General features: G+C 35.6%; 1 protein-coding gene across 2 annotated transcripts in view; it reads right to left on the bottom strand.

Annotated features, from left to right (window-relative positions):
• Window positions 1-25,566, bottom strand: part of unc13c (unc-13 homolog C (C. elegans)) — a 139,004-nt gene that overhangs the window by 5,706 nt on the left and 107,732 nt on the right. The window contains exons 25-30 of one of the 2 annotated variants that reach the window (XM_088921651.1): window positions 25,261-25,404; window positions 24,101-24,224; window positions 23,719-23,721; window positions 23,302-23,361; window positions 17,423-17,503; window positions 12,547-12,694 (exon numbers count right to left, since the gene is read on the bottom strand). In XM_088921651.1, coding sequence (XP_088777777.1) covers window positions 12,547-12,694; window positions 17,423-17,503; window positions 23,302-23,361; window positions 23,719-23,721; window positions 24,101-24,224; window positions 25,261-25,404 — 560 coding nt within the window. The remainder of the gene's footprint in view (window positions 1-12,546; window positions 12,695-17,422; window positions 17,504-23,301; window positions 23,362-23,718; window positions 23,722-24,100; window positions 24,225-25,260; window positions 25,405-25,566) is intronic. The other variant, XM_088921650.1, reaches the window with a different exon arrangement.

The following is a 25,566-nucleotide window of genomic DNA, read 5'->3' as shown; positions in this document are numbered from 1 at the left end:
ATAAAACATAGAATTTAATAATCAATAAACCAAAATGCTCTTTACAGAAAACATACCTACCAGTCCAGCTAAAGATTAAAACTGAAAATCGTAATACATCAGATTAAGACATTTTATGTGTATTACCAGCAAAGCTTTAAAATCATCTTAACCTCTACATATTGACCTTACTTTAAATTGTATTGAATTGCGATACAACATGTCTTACTCCATTATGAATTGTTTTTGAAGCTGCAAAATAAAAAAAGCATTGTGAAGAGTTTTAATTATGATCACCCCATAAGAAGGTTAAACAGACTCGCTCAAAAAATACAAAAATAGAAGAATACTGAAGGTCACATTTTATTGAAATCTGAGTAGTACCCACTCTAGGTGACTAAGAATTTAATAAAGTGTATTTGGAGTTGTGTGTCTATATCTTTCATAGCTCTGAACAAAAATGTTTTACTGAAATGCTGTCAGTAAAACCAAACAGAATTTTAGTGCAAGAAGAGAATGGAATTCTCTTAAGGTTATCCATCTTTCTCGGTTGGTGACAAACATTATTACGTTTAGGACACTGTATTTTACTACAATGAAAAATACTTTCAGCAGTTCAAATTCCTGTTCCTGTTCAGCTACTGAAAAGAAATCTGTATCATGCTTCAAAACAGTACATACCAGTATAACATACTGAATTAAAAAGTTCCATTTTATTTGTATCTTTTTAATTGTTATTCCTATAATTCCTTGCCACTGATCAAGGCCTGCAAACTGCACAGCTTAAATGGGCTTTGTTTTGTTAAAAACAGCTGGCTATTTATAGCAGTTTATACCAGGATGCCAAAAAAATTAAAGCAATCTTAACAGTTGTGTTGCATTAATATTAATTTCTGCTCTGATCTGCAATTTATCTGGAAGCACTCACTTACTGTTCCCAGTGGTTATGTCAGGGCACTTCAGTATGAATAGCTGAATGCCTGAATGCCAAACATGATATACAGTAGCACAAGAGAAAATATGAACAAACAGAATCAAACTCTCACTTAGTGGCGATAAACTGTAAGATACTCACATTGTCTAATGTCTGCCAAAAGACTTCTCATTAATCTGAAGATAATGAATCAGCACACTTTCTAACTCATGATAACAGTCTCTGATTAGATGGAAAAAAGTCTACAAAATTAATCATTTTGGGAATGGTGAATAGCAGACAACACTTTAAAGCTACTGACATTGTATCTTTACTTTGCAAAGAAAGGTATACATTACATGAATGAAGAATTATATGTTTTGAAATAACCTAGATTGTAGCAGCCCTGAAGACTAAGTATCAGCTGACTGCATTCAGGAATGACGTGACAGAAACATTCGGTTTTACAAATGATAGTCTCACTCATTGGTGCTCAGATGTAGTTTATAGGAGAACATTGTCCAATTTGTGATGATATACTGTACATGTATATGGACATTATCACTGCTGGTAGCAAAACACTAGTATAGGTGCTGGTGTGAATGAGGCAGCTTAAGGAAACACAGCAAATACTAAACAAATATGCGACAACTACTAAAAATCAAGTGACTATACAAATGAAAACAGAGCTTTTCCTTTGTATTAGTATTCGTTTCTAGCTGATAATAATTCATGATCACTTTTCATTTAAGTACTATAAATTATATAATTTATTAAGTGGCAAATATTAGTCCTTGACTAAAAAAAATGATTAAAGTATAAGAACACAGATAAACTGGGTCTCTAATAAACTATAACTGGTAGTAGAAAAAATACAAACACTGTGCAACATCTGTGATAGGGTAATTATTGCAGACAAGTCAATATCTTAAATTTTAAATTTTATTAGAGATTATATAAAGTGGCTATGTGAGGTTCCCTGTGGTTTACAATTTAAGGTCATTTCCATTAAATGTTTTCAAATTAAACTTAACTTACAAATAGCATGAATGGTATGTTTGCCATGGAAGACCAATGTGACACACTGTAGTTCCTAGAACCAAGTAACTGCTTTCAAACCTAAACCATAACATAATGCCACTACCTTCGAATGCCTCGGTATTGGCGGGGGTCAAGGATGCAATCTGTTTTAGAACTTCTATTTTCCTTTACTAATTTTCTTCCTGGAGCTTTTCTTAAACACTGAATTGCTTCCGGCCACTGTAGCAACATTAAATCTAATTACAGTAATGTGTTCTGTGACTAATTGGATGTGGCACCTGTCTTCCTTACAGAAAGAAACAACAACAACAAGAGAAGTCAGGGATCTCCAGTTCTTGTCCAGTTGACAGTGCCTAACCCCTAACAGATTTGTGGCATGAAGACTGGGTGAAACCTTATTTCACCTTTGCTGTAGCATACTACCATCATGGCATATAGTAAAATGAGCTATACTTCAATACAGTAAGTTATAAGTTATAAGTTTTACTTCAATATTGCTATTTTTACTTTTATAAAATTGCAGACCATTAAAATATCAATTTGATTTTATTTTCCATAACTAGATTGTCTCATTCATTTTGCCTTCCCACTGTGGTAATGGATTAATTTAGGTGTTAATAATAAGGCATACTGTATATTACATTCTTAATTACCAAAAAAAATCTTATTGAGGACAGATTGTATAATGTTTGTTATGTAATGTAATAAATGACAAAGCGTCAAAAGTTTTTTCATGTATTTCGCATGGTGTACAAATCAATGAAGCAAAACTCTCTAATCAAATCAAATCAAAAGTTGTGTGACAGACCTCACCCTTCATTAAAGTTATTCAGGGAATCTAAACATATAAAAAACACAGGACAGTGCAGGAGGCTTCATTTCTGAGATTATGCTGGTTATACAAACAAAACAACTTTTCAGCTGCCTCCCCAGTCTATCACCATCTACCAACTCTGTGAGGGCTTTAATGCACCAAACACAGTCATCACAGCTGTAGGAAAATGTGTATTTACAATCACCATCACCGATATACAAATTAATCAACTAATCATCACCCGGTGTGTCTATTTACAAATAAAAAAGGCCGTTTGCAGCCTTTAGTGGCAGGTATGCTGTCATTACAGTCTCCTCAAAGACCAGCTTGCCACATGGTATTTATGAGTTTATGAGGCTTTGCTGGATGCTCCATTTTAGAGGGGTTACGTGGGGATTAATATATATTGTGCAAGCAGCTATGGATTTTTATTGGCTATGGTTAGCATAAAACAAGGATTTTTAGGAAACGTCATATTCAGTGATTCCCCTGACATGGTTCTTAAAGCCCATGTCTCATCTCTCACTGCAGATGGTCTGAACACATACGGTAACTGAACAGAGTTTTTAAAGCTCAACCTCTAGGGGGTGTTGTTTACAGTTAATGCATGATTAACACAATTTAACAGAACGTTTTTCTTTCAGTAAAAGCATTTTTTTACTGTCACTGTTGACATGGTTTGATATACTATTATATTTAAAGCTATTGTGGAAATAAACACAGCAATAAGAATTCCTCTGATAAACAGAGGTGTTATTCATGAACACCTGGATAACTGATTTTTTTCCAATACATAATACTGCAAAAGCCAATGGAAAGAAGAGTTGAGAATCAATTCCCACCATCAATTAAGGAATACTTATAACTGCATGTAGTTTTATCTTTGTATTTTACAAAGTAAGTCTGAAACATTTCAGAGCTTAATTAGAGCCGCACCAATACTCAAATATAAAACATCATACAAATATATTGCTACAATTTGGGGTTATGAAACAAAGAAATATCAGAAATACATGAGCGGATTAATCAATAAGTCAATTAAATAATCATAACTCCCAACTTGTGAAGATTTTTCCAAGAATATATGTGAGTAGTTGGTATAAATACTTTGTTCTGTGGCACAGCTTTGATAAAAATGAATAATAATTCAAGCACACTGGGTTTATTAACAAAGTACACACACTAAACTACATAAAACATACAACACACAAGTTTCATGATTACACACAAGGCATCCAAGAAGCCTATGTCCTGACCACGCAGAAAAACCCCAGACTGCTACCAAGCATTCAATTCTTATATCATGCCAACAAAGACCAAAAGAGAAAGCTTCCGTCTAAAATAAAGAGGATACGACCTACAGTTAAAGCTTCTGCCTTTCTTTCCCTTGAAGTCCCTGCGTCTCTCTTTTTTCGCTTTCTCTCCCTATCTGCCTGTTTTATGATGTTGCCTGGACTGTCGAATGACACTTAACCATTTACCCAGAACTTAATTAACCATGGTTAACCGAGGTAAATTTCATAGGTGCTTTGATCACGGAATCTCAGATCTTATATCTCAGCAACTTCTCCTTGCTTCAGAGCTCTGAGAACTGGATATGTTGACAATAGTCAGGTGTTAGCCATTGTATACAGATTCTTCAAAGCACTTCAATAGTCACTTACAATAGTTGTAAATATATACAGCATGTGAAAAATATAGACATTTTAGATGGAGACATCTAGAGACATCTTAATTACCTGCTAATAAATAATTACCTGCAGTAAGGAAAACCATGAACAACAGAAAATTATACTGGGCGTGAAGCGAAATAATGCTTTTGTTAATGCTCAGTTTTGTACAAATCCACATCTCATAGTATTATTATTTCTGTTGCTGTAATGCATTTGACACAAATTTAAACTCTGTTTAACTCTAATTTCTGTTAAATTCTAATAATAAAATGACCTGCTGAATATAAAGGGAGAGCATGCTTAATACTTCAGTGTGAAGTATGAACCAGGGTGCAGTCAGGGTGGAGGGTGAGGAGCAAGAAAAGATGTGTGCCTTTGTTTGGAGAGAGTTTTATTTGCGCAGAGAGTAATTATACATAAAAGTGCAGAGGTGCGATCTTATAATTTGACCTTCTCCTAAACTTCTTTTAAATAACACCATTTATAATGCAGGTATTACATATTTGATTCATGTAATTGGCACATTTTCTAATTTAGGTATTTCAAAGGTATTTATACAGTAGTACCTCATAATTGTAGTGAAAAGAAAATACCACCAAAACAATAACTGAGACAGAAAACTCTTCTCTTTTACTGTTGTTCCTTTAAATTTTTCACTTCAGCTTTCCTGAATGTGCCTGCCTGTTTTATTTTAGTCACTGCTGTGCTACAGAACTAAAAATAAAAAATGCCTTCACGCATCTCTCCCACTTCGCAAATAAAGTGGGAAGACATGCTTGCGGTGGGGCTCTGTAAGCTTTACAAGTTTTCTTCCCTTCTAAAATGACCATTTTTATCATCATTGAAAAGTACTCATAATGTATTTTGTAATGTTTTCATTTCTTGATTATTAAAATAAAAACATGGCTACAAATGTAATCATATCTTTCATCCTCACAGAACCCCCCAAGTCATTTGAAAAACTGTGGATGCTCATTAAATTAACTGGATAAGAAAACTGAATCACTAAAAACTATGAAGTGACATTTAAAAAACAGTGCTTTTTAAATGTCCTTTAAGAAAACAGAATCCATTGTGCAAGTCTAGGCATGTAGCTTTAGAGAACGTAATTCCACAGATTTACAGTTATTCTTCAAGACTTTCATTTTTGTGTTTTTTTTATTTCTTGTAACGAGGAATCTGTTGGGTCTCTTCTCCCCTGTCTTCTTCATGAGGAGTTCTCTCTTCCACCCACCTAAAGAGAACAACATGCGCATTCCCTTGCAAGTTTATGAAAATCACAGAAATAACCATAGTGCAAAAAGATAAAAATAACTTCAGGTGTGAGTTCTACTGATTTCTGCTGATAAAACATGTTATTTATCCATCTGTTCTTCAGTGTGGAATTAACATCTATTTGTTCCTTCTTTGCCTGTATGCTAATGCACTCCCCAACTTGAAATCTGGTATCACTTGATATAAAGAAACTGCTCAGTGTGTTTTAGTTTGTAGATTAAGATATAAGGCAATTATGAACTCAAAAAGAACTATTCCAATGTTATTGATGATAAAACATTTTAAGACTAGCTCCATCTTGATTAAAGTGAATAAATCCTTGAATCTTTTTCACATCTCTTGCTTTATTCAGTATGATTCTTTTCTATTGTTCCCTGCTTGGCTTTCCCTGCAATTCGTATGAAGGTTACTCGACTGTCTTATTTGTCATCATGCAACAAAACAAAAATAAACTCAGACAGGCCCCCACTCTTTCCACATGCTGCTGATGGCTTTCGCAGGCAGAGCAACGTTTTCAGTCACAGACAGGACCTCAAAGCCATCATGTTAATAAGTACAGAATTTTGTCCTCAATAAGAGTCTTATTCCACTGAGAGGTTAAAAGCCAAGGCACTCAACTCCCACTGTTGCAGGCGACAGAGCTGCAGTGGAGAGTATTTGTTTTTGCACACATGCTTTTGCAAAGAATGATGAATAATATTTTCAAGTTTGTAAATTATATACAAATATATTAATAATATATTAATGGTAGTAATTTCTAATGTTCAATTCCAAAGCCCATGTAACTGCCATAAATATAAAGCAATCATGGATACTGTATCGACATACTATAGGTATTGACACCGTGTACAGTACATCTCATACATCTCCAGAAAAGACAGTTACTAATGTATTAGGTGTAATATAGGTTGTTTCCTAAACTAAACATTATCTGCTGATTTTTTTTCTAAGTTGACTTGAATTCAGATCATTTTGGCTAATTTAAATGTCTAGTGAGTAAATAATTTAAGATAATTTAAAAAGGATTCTAACACCTGAACCTATTTAACAATGTGTTCTAATTAGAAAGTTAAAGTGGAGAAAAACCATGAAATACAGTCTTGCTTGCAGCCCGGCTACAGTCTATTGAGCACATTCATCCTTAGTGATGGATAGAACTGCTAGTTGAAATGAAGGAAACAATCGCTACAAAAAGGAGGCAAGACAAGGCTACACAGCGCTGATGAGCTCCACTCACCTGGTGAAACCACACTGTATCTGCTGAGCGCTTTGGCATCCTGCTTATCTATAAAGTTAGTGGGATCAATAACCTTCTGTGATGTCAATTCATTTTATATCTAGAATTGCACCTAAATGATTACATTATTACTGATTAATATATTTGTATATACGAATACTGACCTTTTCATAAAATGCTTTCTTTAAAAAAAACAAGCATATGAAAAAGTCAGAAGAAGAATGTCTGATGTTACTGTATGTGCAGTATGTTACTAATTGTACCTGTGATACACAGTCAGTAGCTGACATGAAGAATGATTCTATAAAACATCATCAAATTAAATCAATTCAATCTTGCAGCATACTGTATACACCACCTATGGCTTGCAATAGAGAACTAGGTGAAAAACCATAAATACAGAAAAGAAAAATAAAAAATAAAAGTATGCTTAGATTGAGCTTAACAGAGAAATTCAAACAAATACTATTTTTTGTCTTCCATTGCTTCTAATGATTCACGTGCTGTAATTAGTGCTTCTAAGAGCACACTCAACTTCTGCTAAACAATCTGATTGTAACTAGGAACTCTAGTTAACTGTGACTGCATCTTTAATTGAAACGCTAGTAAGCAAAACACGTTTGAAGCCATTATACAGCATATGGCATTGGGACTATATACTGTATATACTGTATAAAACAAAGCTTCGTAAATAATAATGCAAATCTGGGGCTTCTCTTCGATACAGCTTGAAGTGTCTTTTATATACAATAACAGCGGAACATGTCACAACATGTGAACTGTAGATAATAAATCCACTGTTTTCATAATTAAAATACAAGTTTTTCTTTATTTAGCGTAGAATATGCACGCGCATGACAAAGCAACAGGGGGCATCATTATAGTTTTGAGTCAGTGATGTATAAAGCTCTCAGTTAAAGACCTGAAGAGCTGTGGTACCAAAGGAGATGCACAACGGCACTAAAGGAAAATGTTCATTATAGAAAAAGCACGGAAGCACAGATGATGATTAATTAATTAACCATCTACTAAACTTAATGATCCGAAAGGCAGACAGCAAGTTTCAGTTTTTATGACAGAATGTTTCCGTTTTTTTTTTATTGGCTGGTATATACTACAGTCCAATATATCTTGCGTCTCTACTGAATAAGGTTCCACCCGACTGCACAGAAGATGACTGAAGAGCTTGAAGCTAGACTACACTGAGGGCTGTGCTCAGCTTGCTTTAGCTTGCATGGATTCAGATACCCTTCTCTATACCATCAGCAATGTTTTTGTTATCCTGCTGCCTTTAGATCAGGACAAAACCATTTCTAAGGGTGGATTCTCTATTAAATAAACAAAGTAATCAAGTTTTAACGGGGTCAACCCGGATCTCACAAGCACAGAATACAAGGCCTTGGAATGCCCTATGGTCATTTCATCAGTGAAAAGGGCAAGGTGCAGGAATAGAGAGCTGCAGTGGTTGTGGATACTGTGCTGCCAGATTTTGCAGTAATAAAAGCAGCTGCAGCCGCAGCACACGGATGAGTTTTTGTCACAGCTGTAGTCAGTCTGAAGGACGTGTCAGGAAGAAGGCAATACAATGGAGACAAAACGAAAACAATGATTATTGCAGTGGGATCAAGGGACTTGTATTCAAGAGTAACTGTGAGAGGTGTCTTATCAAAAATGCATGAAAGTTAAATTGTTCTTAACATAACAAGGGTAACAATCAGAAAAAAGCAACGTATGCCTATTAATTATCTGCAGTAACCCATAACGATATTCATTTGTCTCCTCTGAGGGTGCTTGCTTCTGTTTATTTTTTATGAATGTTCACTGTGGAGGAGAAATAGCAGAAACTCATTCACTGACAGCAATGGCAGTAGCTTCTAGAGAGGCTTCCGAATCAGGACTCGTGAGTGGCTGATTTGGCAAGAGCCTGTGCTCTTGGATTGCAGATTCCCTGGAGGCTGTTCTTCAGACTGGCTATGTCATTTGAGGGCTGCAGCTTGGCACTTATGCATTCGGCATACGTTGAGTGCATCCAGACCTGCTCCAAGAGGGTCAGTGCGTCTGCAGGTTTTATACTGTAGGTCTCCTTAGAGCAACAGCACCTGAAGAGCTCGAACAAACACTTAAACAGATCCAGTTAAGACAGTAGCCATCTGGTTGAGCTTGTTAGGAGCTGAGTTGGAATAAAAACCTGAAAATTTATCAGCCCTCCAGGACCAGGATTTGACATGCTTGGCATAAGTGCTGGGCAGGGGGGAGCTGAATGATGGGAATTCTCATGTTATTGATCACCAGTTAAGGCTGCTTATGACCTGGTGCCTGTAGGAACATCTGTTCATTCTACATTTCTCAATCTTTGCTAAGGTACTGTATGTGAAGAAGCTAAGTTAACATATCCTCTTGAAACACTGATTAGTTACAATAAAGCAATGAACTTTAATGAAGTATCAGCTCCCGTTCACACAGAAACTTTGAAGGGCAAGAGGTCCTAATGTATGTTGTTTATTTTAGAAACCTCTTCCCAAGACACAGCTGCAGGGATTAGCAGTGCAGTTTGGCACCAATAAATGTAATCTATTTTGCAGAGACAGAATCAATAGTGTATACTGACTGAAAGAGAAAATGTTCAGCTTTAGTGATTGGGAGAAAAATACAGAGTTCTATCAGGTTCCACTGTCTTGCAGGCCAGCAGAACTTTCTTTAATTCGATCAAAGACTGGATTGCAGTACTATCACTAAAAAAATGAAATGGAATCTCAGCCTTTTCCAACCTGCCTAAGTTGCCATTAATATTGAAGCTCTCTTCAGGATTTTGATATGGACGACTGGGCACAATGACACAAGCAAACATCTGTGAGACAGATTTGAAAATGCCATGCTCCACAGGAAGCAAAGTACTGGAAGCAATAGCATTAGACTAATGTAGAAAGATTTGTGAAAATGTACAGTATGTATTCTCATATCTAACAGTTCAACGGATTTGGATGTGTAAATGTTGGCATACACACATACACATTTGTCAGAGAAAATCCTGTTATTTCTAAGCCTGTATCCTAATGTGTTGCACCATTGTGTCAAATAGATTGTAGCACTGTGAAAAAAAATATTTTGAGCAAGATATGATTAAAAACTAAAACATTTTTACATTTTTAGAGATATTTTATTCAGGTACATGAAGCATTTATGGTAAATTTCTGTTTAAAGTGCAATTTTGTATTGACACAAGAATCTATTACTTAAATGTAACACTACTCTAAGTTAATATAGCTGTTCAGAAAGTAATGTGTGAAAACATCACCAAATGATGTATCCTTCAGCCTAAGCCTCCTTTATAGAATAGCCTTTGCATTCTTAATGCATGCATTTCCATGCAAATAGCATGCAGTTCTTAATCCAAAGGAATGCATTACCTTAAATGCCTACCTCCTGGTCTTAACTATTCAGTGTTTATGTGTTTGCTTTCAGGTTTAACAAATTATTTTCCATTTTCAATCCATCTATCCATTTTCTAACCACTTAATCCACTTCAGGGTTGGAGGGGGAGCCGGATCCTATCTCAGGAAGCAACAGATACTAGGCAGGATATACCCTGTCAGGACAATAGTCCATCACCGAGCACACACAGACAGAGATACAGTATAGACACGCACACAAATTGTCACACCAGGGACAATTTTTCCAGAAACCTATTAAGCTACCAGTATGTCTTTGGACTGCGGGAGGAAACTGGATCACCCGTCAAAACCCCACACAAACATAAGAAAAACATACATACTCCAAGCAGACAGCACTCCAGGACTGAAAGTAAACCCAGGATGCTTCACCTCTTCCTGGCTTGAATAAAACAGCCACAGTTCATCGTATTTATTTCACAAAGCACCGTACTTCAAGGAATTAATCTAGATGGATCTTTAAGTCATTAAGTGTAATGTACAACACACAACACTCTGCAGCTCTGTTTAACGTATAGCTTCACAGGTCAAACAAGCTGTGTTTGAATTGAAATGCACAGACAAAGGCAAAGGTATTCACTCTCCTTAATAAACTATTAAAAAAGGAATATACAGTGCATTAAGATCAGGATTAAGTTTTTATATTTACTGTACACTGCTTTTATCTATTCTGTATATATCCTTCTTTATAGGACTTTGAGGTTACATGGTTTTTAAAAGTGTAACAATTACCGGACAAAGGGCTATTAAGATTGTTAATATTCTTTTAGCTCAAACACAAATAAATAGCTGATGCCAATGGCACACACACAGTGTCCCTTCTCTGATCATATCCCCGAAACTTTTCATTCCTGTCACAGCTGATCTGAAAACAATCTCGGACTACATTGCTAAGAGCTTGCTTATATTCTGCAGGTCTAGTTTGTGCTGATGTTTTGAAACCTTCATACCCTTTATTTAGCGGGTTGCAGAATGAAACTCTCCTGCACTTTGAAGCAAGAGAAGCTCACAATATCACTTTAATATGAATTAAAAAAAGGTGGCATTTGTCTCAGTGGGTACTTCCACTATGAAGGAATCAAGAGTGATCTTTAAACAATACAGCCACACAACTACTCAAACAGTAGAGGAAAAATAAAAAAAAGTAATTTATATCTCAAGAAACAAGATTGTAGATTGGCAAACTAGTGGTCCAGTATTTCATCTATAGAACAATTTCTGTGGGACTATCATTCTGAATACTTTCTTTCATGGCCATAAATATGCACAACCAACAGAAAATGGTGTTTGATATCCTTTCCAATTTTTTGATGGTTTATTCCACATGATGAAGTGCAAACAGAGTAGTCATCATTTTAAGAAAGTATTGAAAGCAAGGGCTGTTTACTAGGTGTTGACAGATGCTGTGTTTTCTTATTTTTGATAAATTATTAATCAGAGACTGAAAGGGAAATATCAGAGGCCACAAATTATTCCTGTTACTCCCACCGCAGAAGTGTAAAGAAAATGAACAACAGCTGATTTGTTTTCTGTTTTTTTGATATAGTGACTAACTGCACTTTGGGGAAAGCCACAGATCATTGTGATGCAGGTCAATAAAATGGCAGCGCACAAGACACAAAGAGCAAATGTAGTTTAGGTACTGTATATCATTTCTCCCCCAAAATGACACACAATTTGAAAAACATTCATTTCTTTTGAGAATACATAGCAGCTTGATAAACATATATTTAACATCACCTTTCATAACTCACTGACAAGATGAAGATTAGGAGGCAGCAGTATCCACACCATTAAGCCCCCTGATCCTTGGGATTGTGTGTTTAATCTTGAAGTTAAAAGGGAAGGTTTTACTGGTAAATTAACCCTGGGTGATGTATGTCTTGCCTCAGATTTAAAGAATGGTTGTTCCTGGTTGTCTGTCATTTCATTTTTTTTTACTCCGCAACCTGTTATATTATTCTGCAATGCATTGCTATTTTCTAGCAAGAAATTTGGATTGAACAAAAACTGAACAAGTGTAACGAGGGCAAAGGCTGTCTCATCCGGCAAAGACAAAAATGTTAATGAAGTAAAACTTAATACAATCAATAGAGAAATAGCTTATTACTAAAAGTCACAAATAACTTAAAACAGAATGGACCGTGTAAACAAAGGCTCATTACCTTGAGAGTTCTGGGTGCATATATACTTCTTGATCAAGGCATCAGTAGTTTGTGTGTAGAGGCTGAGAGCGTATCTCAAAGACTGCAAGTCTGGGCTCTTCTCTAGAAATGTCTTCTTCAGGCCATTTCCACCAGCATGGAAATATTGCTAAGAGAGAGAAATTTCTAAATTTAATATATTATTGTTAATATTAACAAAGAAAAATGTTTTCTTCCATAATTAGAAGGCATACTATGAAAACAATGCAAAATAAAAGTTCACACAGGCAAGTATTTTTTTGTGAATCTCATATTTTACCTGATATTATATAAACACAAACACAAAACACAATTTGTGGTAATTTACTTTGGGGTACATGAAACACATAATGGGAATTACATTTAATTTTTCAATATGACGATATCGTGGATTTTTGAACCAGAAGCATCTACTGTACAGTATACTGTATGTCTGATTCAAAAATCTATCACCTGCATTTATAAAAAATAAGAGCTATATTATAAAAATGTGATTAGTAACATTTTGGACAGGGGAATTTAATGTTTGTTTAAACCAGATATAATAATAATAAACTTTATTTTATATAGTGCCTTTAAAGGTGGCTTCTCAAAGCGCTTACAGTATATGAATGATATGATACGAAGGAGGCAAGACGAATATACTTGGTGGTTCCCTGTCCTATTAAGATGAATGAGGTATATTTAATGCTTCAGATGTCAAGTGTGATTCTCCTAAAGGAATCCGATTTCAGTTGTCAGTTTCCAGATTCATTCCTGCCCTGAAGGCTTTCTCCCAGCACTGGAAGAAGACGGTTGTCAAAATCAAATTATAATGCCGTCCAAACCGATGTCAAAATAAAGACAGCTGCTTAACCCCCTTGAACTCTGCAAATTAAATCAAGCAAACAAAACCAATCATTTAAGAGAAATAAGATAATAAATTGCCTTCTGTTGCTGGATTTCATCACAAACTTAATTTTTCTGGCACAAATGAATAGATTAACTTGTTTGCCTTCCAGCTTTCCCTAGCTAGATTACTCAATGTTATATTGATTTTGTATGTAGATTGGCTGTAGGTGTGTCATTGGTTCTACACCAAACACAAGAGATGATAAAAACAGAAATATCTAGCATTTGTCCACATTCTGTTAATACAATTAACTACAGAAAATGTGTCCTTCAGTGAAAGTAAGAGAAACAATAATACTGTTTGATATGTTAATTTTTTCCCTCACGCTTGAAAAGCATTGTGTGCACAGAACTGAGTTCTTGTTCTAAATGTGGCACAGTGTGTAGCTATGTACACTGACATCACATTTCTGGGTTTACTTTGCTTATTAAAAGGAATGTAATCCTGAACATGGTGAAAAACTCACTAAAGTCAATAAAGTTTCTGAAAATAGGAAGATAGTAAGCTTGCGTCTTTGTTTAACAATAATTCTAGCCTGTAAGAAATATTGGTATTCAACGCGTTATTTACAATAGTCACATAATAAAATGGTTGAATTGAAGGTGCAGATTGCCTTTGTAATATAAAGTTTGAGTAAACACTGAGACTTCTTTATATAATAAGTTAAAATGCAGTTTACATATTTCATAGAATTTCCAGTACAATAGACTTCAGAAATGATGAAAGATTCCTTGAATTTATTTTTCAGAACGGGCAGTCTAGCTGTTTTTCTCCAGCATTTGCTTAGAATGCAAATGAGTCCAGTTCATGCATTCATCTGAGAGTAATGACTTACTTCTGTGGTCTGTGTGCACTTTCACACGTGTGCTTTAATGAGAATTTGTTCTCAGCATGCCAGTGTGAACTGCAGTAATGTTACTGAGTGAAACAAGCCCATCTGCTGAGTCATTATTTGTAAAATTTTTTTGAAAAGTTCACTTTCAACATCATAAAGTTACAGTAACTAGTATATTACATTTTTTTAAACCAGGACTGGGTCATTTTTTATTGTGATACACATTCACTCATACTCAATTTACAAAAAAACTAAAAGTTGACATATTTTCTTCCGACAAACAAAAAAAAGACACAGCAAGGGCAAGTCTTGTTCAAAATTCATTTGCTTCATGTTATGTTATTAATACAAAGATGCACGCCAGGCAAAAAAGAGACAAAAATGATCACAAAAACCTTTAGCTATATTAATTCTGGTATTAAAATTATCTATACAGCTGTGCAAATTTCTAATGGCCAGCAACCATATCACTCTGCAACTCACAACTGGTAACCCACTGAAGCTAAGCAGGTGTGAGCCTGGTCAGTACCTGGATGGGAGACCTCCTGGGAAAAACTAAGGTTGCTGCTGGAAAAGGTGTTAGTGGGGCCAGCAGGGGGCGCTCACCCTGCAGTCCATGTGGGTCCTAATGCCCCAGTATAGTGACGGGGACACTATACTGTAAACAGGCGCCGTCCTTCGGATGAGACGTAAAACCGAGGTCCTGACTCTCTGTGGTCATTAAAAATCTCAGAGTGTTTCTCGTAAAAGAGTAGGGGTGTTACCCTGGCGTCCTGGCCAAATTTCCCATTGGCCCTTACCAATCACGGCCTCCTAATAATCCCCATTTGTAAATTGGCTTCATTACTCTGCTCTCCTCCCCACTGATAGCTGATGTGTGGTGAGCGTTCTGGCGCACTATGGCTGCCGCTGCATCATCCAGGTGGATGCTGCACATTGGTGGTGTTGGAGGGGAGTCCCCATTACCTGTAAAGGGCTTTGAGTGGAGTGTCCAGAAAAGCACTATATAAGTGTAAGCAATTCTTATTATTAATAATTATTATTATTAATGAAATTTCATGTTGTTTTATCAGTTTTTACTCAGTGTTTCTCTTCCTTTGTGTAAGAATAATTCTATGGTGATCACTGAAAGTTTAGTCATTTAATTTAAAAATCCTAACCAAAGTTTTATTTTGATAGATAATACTGTACTGCACAGTACAGAAAATACCCTTTTATCTTTATGAATGACCAGAGAGGAATAAATTATGTTAATGTCAAGGAGTACCTGACATTAGATCTGATTGTTAATGTGATGGATTAACCTCTACAACACTTCATATTGGTTGCTTTGTATGGTATACATTTTGCACTACATTCAGTCTTTCTTGAGCTGTTGTGATCAAGGTTTTGAAGGTTGTGATTGATGTGAATTAAACCCTGCTAACTGACAGGTTTGATCTATTCTCACTCACAACAGTCAGAGATTCTATAATACCAGTAAACAACAGTGGATGCTTTGAGTAAATTGTTGCTGTTCATAAAATACTATATTGTTTTTATATATTGTATAATATATTGTATTTCCTGAGTTTGTATAAGATGTCCAATCCTTGCATACTATTGTAAACAGTATTTAATTGAAATATATCTGCAGAAATACATACTGTAAACAGGTAAAAACACAAAACACGTCAATTGTCAGTACTGCTGTAAGAATCATTCCACTGTATTCAAGTCCCACTGAAATCAGATGTCAAAGAACTGTGAGATGGAAAGCGGCAGAATGCATTTTGGAGTTTGGTTACAGCGATGTACTTGACACAGAAACCATGAGAAAATTAACATGTTCTGCTTTCGTATACTGTAATTTAATACGTATCTGATTGTATCTGATCAATACTAATTTCAACCGCCTCACTTTCATCTCAACTGCCTCAATCGTCTTGATACTGCGAAATTTTGATGTGTCAAGGGATTATGATCCTAAGAGAGTTTGATTCGCATTACAGCATACGCAGATTTGGTTAATTTCCGACTGCATTTTCCACTTGATGACTGATTAAATTGCTTTGCATTTACTCTCACCTTTAAAGACAATGTAATAGATTTTTACAAATGGAGATGCACCTTGCATGAGCAATTTGTTTCTGCCCCTAAGATTTAACTGTCCCCTCCTAAACCATCCCTGTCTTTTTGGGCTGTGTGAGAAAAACAGCTAAATTAGCATGTCCTACTGTATGTGTTACTCACAGTCTGTTTGGTACTGACAATATTTTTGTACTATTTCTCCAGGTTTCTGTGAAGAGCACAATGGAGTGTTTGAAGTAATGGATTAATCGTGTACCCAAGCCTTAGCGTGAGCTGTCTAATGTCCTGATTCCTTTGACATTTCCTAGCTCCCTGGCCATTAGGCCAGAGCTAGCATTGTGAATTAAGAAGGAAGCTTTCTGCTTATCTTTATTAATTGGGGCTTCTACACAGAATACTGATTAAATGAATTTCTGCATCATGACTGATCTAAACATAGAGTCTATCTCCTTGGAGACTCGCTAATCAATGCGATTCTACAAGGTAGAGCTATATTTTCACAATACAGTTCATGGTGGTCACATTTTTGAAGGTTTCTAAATGTCGTTAGCTCAGTATGACTTAAATAAGCAGATGTCTGTTCTCTCCTGTTAATTAGCAATCTCATCCATTCCCCAGATACCCGGAGTAAACTAACAAATGCTGATTGACCAAAAATGTTAGGATACTACGTAGACTGAAAAGGTACAGATGTTAATTTAAAAAGTATAAGTACTGTATGAGGTAACAGTGTAAATGTAAGAGAAGTTCCCAGCTACAATTTCCAATTTAAAATCCCTCTATTCAGGTGGATGTAAGAGGCAGTGATTAAACTGCAGAAACGACTGAATTCTAATAAGATACAGGTGGCCAGTAATTAGGAGGTGAAGTGAGGTTGCAATAGATGTGTAATGAGGGGAAGAAAAGATATCTAATTATTTACCATTAGGTGAAGATAAAAAAGCACTCTCAGACGTTAAAGAGAGCAAGAATATCTGAGGATAAATAAGTTTAATTGTCAAGCTTGTTACCAAAATGCCGATTCATGGACTAAGGCCTTAGGGAATAAAAACTGCAAATACCTTGATAGTAGGAAGCACCACCTCCATGACTGCACACTGTCGGGGAGTCAGACTTCTTGCCTCTTCCCTTATCACGTGCTCCTGGAAAAACAAAAAAAAGGTTCTGTTTTTTCTTCTAAACAACCGATTTTTTCTTGACTTATTAGGAGTGTGCTGGGATCAATTTTTTGTAATGTGTTTTTTAACAATATTCATATGAACTATTATTTCAGACACATGTAATTTGTGAAGTGTTTAATGTTATTCTGGTTTATGCAGCAGTTTTACAAAAAAATAATTTTAAGTTAAGTAATAGATGCTGTTCTGTCTTCTGTGCTGCATTTTATCATTATATTTTAGGTTTATTAAGAATCATATTATGCACGTTTTCATATTCATTACTATGACAATGTTTTCTGCCTCTGGATGATATCTGAGACAAATATAGCAAGTTCACCTCCTGTACATTTAGATTTTGCATTCCTATTAAGATCCAAAGCAAGTACTGAAAAATGTATACCGACTCAATGTATTTTTTTTCAGAATCTGGAAACTAAATAAAAATGAAGCAGATGATATTAGAGTCTAGATTCAGGTCCTCAGAAACAGATTTAAAATGCTTTCACAGATAAGTAAGAAGACTGTTAGTCTTAAGGGTAATAAAGCTAAACTGGGGCTGACAGTCTACACCTGCCTATCAATCACCAGAAAATAGACCTTTAATCCACAACAACAGCACTTAAGAGACCTGAAAGAACAGCAGCACTTATGGATATGAAATATCTGCATTAAAATTGTATGGCATCAGAAATTGTTTAATTATGTGAGCAAAGTACAGAATTTATTAATTCTACTGCAGATGGTGATCTCTGGCTTTTAGTATGGGACCACTATTTATGAAATCCCTTTAACAATTCTATGATTTCTCATGGGAAGGTTATTCAGTTCTGACCATGTGATTTAAATGTATTAATTCAAATGACAGCACATCAAAAAGAACTATCTGCCCATTTAAGAGGAGCATTGGTGTATTCATGGAATCTATTGACAGGATGAACACAGATTTCCATCCAGAATGTTCACATATTGCCCAGGATTCAACAAAACTCCATGGCCCCTGTGCAGACTAGAGATAAAGTCAACACCACTACAATTCATTATTCTGGGAGAAGTTTTAAGGGATACACAACTCTCTTCCAATCCCACACCCATTGAAAATGAATCAATACTTACACTGCTCTTAGATTGTATCCTTACCTGTACAGGTATCTTTCACTATGCACAAATATGAATTGACTAATTACACAAGCCCTTCTAAGATATTTTCCTATCCAAATGAAAATCACAGGACTTTTTTGATCAAATATTGGGGGCAAGACTCAAAGTACCTGTTCATTAACTTTTCCCCAAAAGGTCATTTTGAAAGATCAGCTCCAACACAACAGTTTCAATGCTTTGTTGAAGCATATTGATTAGTTGTTAACTCCAGCTAAATGTACAGTACACGGTACAGAACTGAGATTAGGAAAGTTTAAAACAGCTCATTACTCTCTGTTAAAGTCAACCCATGACTGCACTCACTAATAAGTTGTGATGCTTACACTACTACAGACACACTTATAATGGTTCACTAACTAAAACTGTTAGATCAGATGACTTCATCTTAGGGACTAATTAAATCCTTAGTGAAATAATAAACATGATATATTATCCAGTGATGGAACATTTACTAAGCTGTTTAGTTGTTGCAGCTGATACCCTTACTTCTTTCTAGAAAAGGCTGGATGAGTTCCTTGGATCAATTACAGTTACCTGTTAACTGCCAGATGAGCTAAACGGTCTGAATGCCCCCCCCCTCTCATTTGTAACCTTTCTTAAGCTCTTAACATCACTTACAGTTGCAACAAATTCACAAGGTTGTCATCAGGAAAAATACCAAATCTTTTTTTAGCAGGTGTACTGATGTTTTACCAAACAGACATGACAGATGTTTTCATTAAATTAATTAAGCTGATCAATATTTTCCGTCAACCAGACTGATCAACAAGGGCAGCTGCCACAGGCAGCAGTACAAGCTGTACATCCGCAACATACCTGTTGCACCAGGTTGCAGATGCAGTCTTGAGAAATTGTGTGCTGTTATGGCCCCAAGTGTCTAGGGGTAAAGGGGTGTAACATTTAGGATAATTTTTGGAGGCAGGTGGGTTCTGGAGAGGGACTAGGAAGCGCGATAACAAGGGTCGGTGCAAAAATGATGATTTTAAGTTGAATAAGTGACTGGTTTGTAATAAGATACAATAACACAAGGGGTAGGGAACTAGAGTGGTGCCAAAGAAAAGAAAATAACAAACAAAATGGAGCTAGCTAAGAAAGTGAGGGAAAGCTGACCTAACTACAAAAAACCCCCCGAAACACACGGTCTTCGGCGTCTTCAACACCCTAGCTAACCTCCACTGACTACCCAAAACCATACAAGACAAATGGCACTCACCCGTACTAAACTAGTGTGACTAATACAAAATCAACTGCGTGTGTGCAAAATGCACCCAACAACCTGAACTAACTCTATATACAAAAGTTCACACAAATACACAAGTGAACTACGTATACAAACGAGAGCAGACAAGTAACAGGGTACAAAAGAACACAGAGGTTGATACAATAACAAGTTTGGGCAAGGTAATGGCAAAATAAGGATAACACAAACAAACGAAAGTACAAAGAGGGGAACAGAAACCAACAAAACAACAAAGCTGAAGCAAAACCAAAAGTGAAACGAAAACCAAAGCCGAGTGGGACCGAAATCAAACGAAAGGCCTCTTCCTTCTGAAAACCTCCATGTTTTATACTGAATAAGATGAGTTGTGATTGGTCGAGAAGCTAATTGAAGATGATGTCATACGGAAACAGTGGTGTAACGATGGACCAATGGGGGAGGGAGAACAATCATAGTCAGAAGTGTGGAACAAAACATACATAGAGCACACACTAGGACGTAACATGTGCTCTCATTGAGCCTGCACAAGCCCCTGTCTGTTCACTGGTGTCTGAGCCCTAGATGTCCTGCCATTCCCGCCACAGACTCACATTCTCATGAATGCTCTTGTTACATGAGCAGGATGAGGAGCAGCTGGAGCCAGAACATCACACTTGGTCTGTCACACCTGTCTACTAGAGGTATGTCTGTGCCATAATTGCTGAAATCTGTCTACACAAGTCTCCATCTGTGTTGGTGACACAATGGCATTTTCCTCTCAATGAGTGGGAGATGTTGGTTGCTTTTTGTATTTTTATCAGCAGGTCAGACGTTCAACAGGTTCAGTTGCCTCATCTCCTGTGTCCAGTAAACACTCTCACTAAACAAGTCATTACTTATGCAATGTATGATAAATTAAACAAAAAAAAATAAACTAAAAAAAATTCTAAATAAAAATGAATAACAAATACATCTAATAACTAACAGACTTATTGACACTCATTATTTTTCAGATATTTGTTCACAGCAGAATTACAAAAGTAATATAAAAGAAAGGAGAAATGTTTTGCTTTGTAAGAAAAGCAGTAAAACTTTAATGCACAACAACAGCACTAATATAGGCATCTATATTCACCTCCAATCAATAGAGTGATATGAAAACTGATTCCATCTCTGTATCTCTTATTTCATCTAATTATTAAAGCTTTTAGCTGCATCAAAGACTTGAACTGAACTGAAGCTGTTTAAAGCAGTGAGTGAGATGTAGTGAAGGTTTCAAATACCAAATTCTCGATCAAGCATTACAGAATGACATACTGAGTGCTCTTCTTCAAGGGCTCCAGATAATAAAAATCTACTACGGTTTAACACCTTGCTGTAAGGAATCTGCAGAGTGTTACCTCCTGCTTAACTGTGAATTGATCTGGGCTCAGCTACAGTTAAATGAATTTCATGAAAGGCAGAGAAGTGCTGACTCATAATGATACTGCATAAGCAACAGACATTATTTTTGACCAACATGACTTGGACAAAAGGGTCGAAATGTCCCATCTCTTTTAGATCCAGTACAAATGTGCCAAAAGCCTTAACAAGCCTGACTCAAGGCTTTACTTGTAAAAGATTTATATTAATTGTAAGATCACTTCCTTTATTCCTAAACAAGGGAAACACAAAATAAATGTGTAGTCTAAAATAAAAACAAATCAGGTCACAATTCAGGTAATCTAACAAGAAATTCAAATCTTTCATTTTGATTTGGTAAAAGTACATTTTGGTTGTACTTGCACTACCTAAAGTACTGTACATTGCACAAGTACTTAGAAACCTCTTGATTTATTGGTAATGGATACAATCATTTAAAAATGCTCATTTCAAGTTCAGGTTCTGGTTAAAAAAAGTTAATTTCATTACCCCCACAAAGCTGTGTAACACAACAACAGCCACTTGTATCTTTGTTTGCAGGTATTGTTTCATGCATTTATTATAGAGACTATTGATATTACTTGGTTCTTGGATTAAAACAAAAGCTTGGGGATAGTACACTAAAATTTAGGAAAGTGTGCTCCTATTTCAAAACAGTACTTAGGAAATGAAAAAGATTTTGATGTTGATTCTTTAAACAGGAATACATAATCATAATATTTGTATCATGTCCAAGTGCTGAAAGTGAAATTTATGTATTATTAGTTATATCGTAAATTGTAAATGTACAGGGTAGGTGTGAATTGCCTCAAATTGTACTGAGACAGCAAACAGAAGAATATCTGCAAGCTGTCCTGGGGAGGGTTTTGAAATCTCAAATGTCAAATTCACCAAAATATCTGTTATAGTGAAAAAAAACAACAATTATTTTGAGTTGATTCAATAAAGTACATGGTGTAAGAAATACTGAAGCAATAAAACTAAAAGGAATGTATGTTAAGTAAGTTAATAACAATAGATTAATACTCCCAATTAGAAAAAAAAACAAAAATAAGAAAGAAAAAACTAGGTAAAGGGGTAAGTCTGAAAATCCTTGAGCAACAACGTTAGTTTCCAATTCATTTTATGCCTGTTTTGGGAGTTTTAAAAAGCCTTTGATTTCACAAGTTTCACAAGACTTTATTAATAAAAGCACCTGATAGTCTTAAACACAAATGGGGTAGTACAGTATGACCTTTTTAATTTCCCATATGGCGAATAACTAAACTATTTAAAGGAGTAATGTGAGAGGACAGGTGCTATGACTCTAGTTATTTGTTTCATACTCCTGATATCTGCAAGTAACATTCTGTCTGCAATTTTCTAATATTCCCATTTTACTTTCCATACCAGAGTCTATATTGTTAACATAACCTGAAAATGTTAAATTTACAGTATCATATGCTCAGTTTGCATCCACATGACATTGGTATGTGGAATACCATCAGGTCCTAGAGGTCTTTTTTATCTCAAGTTCTTCTAGTATCTATATCTACTGTATAGTATGATAATGTTATTTAAAATATAATTTTTCTGTTTGTCAACTTCTTTCTTGGTAAACAGTGGAGTCATATATACTGTATATATTCCGTCATCCATTTCTCTTTCATCATCTAATTTTTTCATTTTTATTACCTCTTAGACACTTTGCTCTTTCTTTCATGGTTGTTCTGCTGTCATAATATCATCGGTCATATTTCATAAAACCCACTAAAAACCGTACTCTGCAGGATGCAGCTTCTGTTTGCACAGAACTATAAAAGAAAAGGCTTTCTAATTGTCTACTGGGACAGTTCCCAGAACTGTTATACTTCATAGGCTCATTAGATAAGAGAGCTAAATACTGAAAGGGTCATATTTATAAATTCCAAGGATAGATAATGTTTTTACTAAGAAGCATGATTCATCAAGTTGCAATGGACAAGTTTTAAAAGGATAGATGTCAGTAATGAGTTAGCCATACCTTGAGTTTTGATAGCTGTCCCAAATCTTTTGCAGCATTGAAAATCATCTGAGCTCCTTGCTTTATAAGGAAAAAACAACTGGATTACAGACAATACTTTGTAATTTGAATGAACTAAATTTGTATCCCTCTCTTTAACTTAACTTTAAAGAGTGCCTCAGATCATAAACTATTAACAGAATAATTGTATATATTATTAAATATTAAATTATGACTAACTATAATGTTTAAAATGTATGTCATACTAAATGCACTGCATAACACCAGGTTGCAATGCAGTATATAAAGTTTATATATGCAATCTACATTTGCATGACATTTGCAAGAGAATATGTATTTTAATTTACTTTAAGGTTATACCAGGGAATGATTACAATATATTATTTAGAAATACTGATAACTAAACTAAAACAAAACCTGCTAGTCCAGCCATGTGTGACATATCTGAAGAATGGCTTTGCAGAGCTGCCACATTACTCAGCTTGAATAGAAAGGAATTTGAAAAGAGTCCAAATGGAAGGTCAGTGAAGTTTTCCATTTTAGGCAGCTGTCCAAGCGCAGATGAGGGAGTATTACAGTTTTAATCTACTGGTATATAAATATTATATATGTACATGTAGTGGATGAAAAGATGGGTTCACAAAAGGATTAATGGACAGATTCCCTGATAGAAGATATGCAGATGCAATACAGTGCAGCTTAAGCTTCTTTATGTTCCAAACAGCTACGGATGGAGAGAAAGAGGGAGTCGTCATTACGCAAGATCACACAGTATATTAATTATGTCACTGGTACTTACACTTTGGTCTGCTAATGGAGGCAAGACAATCTGTCTTTCTATTGTGTTCAAAACTATTTTCCACAACTCCTTCAAAACTCTTTTCAGTACTGTCTTCTCACAGATTTTTGCAAACAAGGTGAGGCTACAATACACAAATAATAATTGTCACAAAGAAAACAATGTTATTAAAACATCAAAACAGTTTCTACATTTCTAAGATATGCTTTTAAATGTTGAGCTGTGTGCAACTACTAAATCCTGGTTTATCTTTGTGAAGTTCATAAATTATTTCTCTTAATGGCCGTTTTTATTTTTTACAGGGATAAACTAAGGCTCTATTGTTGTTTGAAAATGTACATTCCTACATATGTGTCTATCCATGTCAAAGTCCCTCAATGTTCATAAATAAATAAGAAAACAAACCTACAGTTTTACACTTTAATCTTAGTGAATTATATATTCATGGGCTTAGGAAAAAATCTTTAGGCCTGAAAGGATTTAGTATTTGCATATGATTAAAGAGGATTCTCAGTAATACCCCATTGCCCTGAATGCTGCTTTTATAAAGGTCTCTGAATCATTCATATGTAGAGAAGTGCAAAAAGTTGCAAGCTTTTTTTCTAGCATACAGAACCATTAGGTGATATACCCTGCTAGGAATTAAGGGAATCTAAAATCCTTTTACATGTAAAGCTATGATAATTTAAAAAATGTGAAACCAAATATATTTCACTGCATGTTCTCAGGTGCACAGTGAGCAGGATTGTTTTAATACAGTAAACTGAGGAAACCCTCTGCAGCTCAAATCCTATCAACTGTGGAGGTTCCCTGTAAGTTCCAGGTGTGGGCAGCCATTTGGGGAATCCTTATTAAGAGGGCAGTTATGACAGCCCACAGTGACACCAGAAATACTCATCCAAGTGATCCAAAGAACTGAAATGAGTGTATTAACTGGGTGAACTGCTTGACTGTCTCACAGCTATGCAATTCACAGGTCTACTGTAGATAAAAATAATTGTTTGCTCCTACATTTGTTTCCAAACACTGGTACTCAATATTATAAAACATTGCATCACAAAAGTGCTGAACTGAAGTTAAATCATTTCCATGTCCTGTCTTTGTAGGTTTGTCTCCTAGGCTTCAAGCACTGAAGTCATGCATTCTGGGCAAAACCTTACTTTTTATCCAACAGATCCATGAGTGGCCTTAGCACAGTTTCTGCATCCATGGCTGCATTGCTTTTGTTTCCAGGGCCATTTCCTCGCATCTGACTCAGTTCTTGGTTCATCTGTTTGACACAATCTTCAATAACAGCCTGGAAACTAGAGGAAACAAGCAAAGCAACCACATTTTGGGAAATATACCAGTTCTAGCAAGCATGTTTGCTGATTTTCATCATTCTCAGGGAGAAAGCTATACCTCTGTGTTTTTTCTCTGCTCTTGAAATTCCCTTGAAAGTAAACAACAGCTGTTTTTTTGGTTTG

This window comes from Atractosteus spatula, chromosome 7, assembly GCF_055471065.1.
Source record: "Atractosteus spatula isolate fAtrSpa1 chromosome 7, fAtrSpa1.hap1, whole genome shotgun sequence".
Lineage (NCBI taxonomy): Eukaryota > Metazoa > Chordata > Actinopteri > Semionotiformes > Lepisosteidae > Atractosteus > Atractosteus spatula.
Note: the sequence above shows the minus strand (reverse complement) of the source record. Positions and strands in the feature narration are given on the sequence as shown.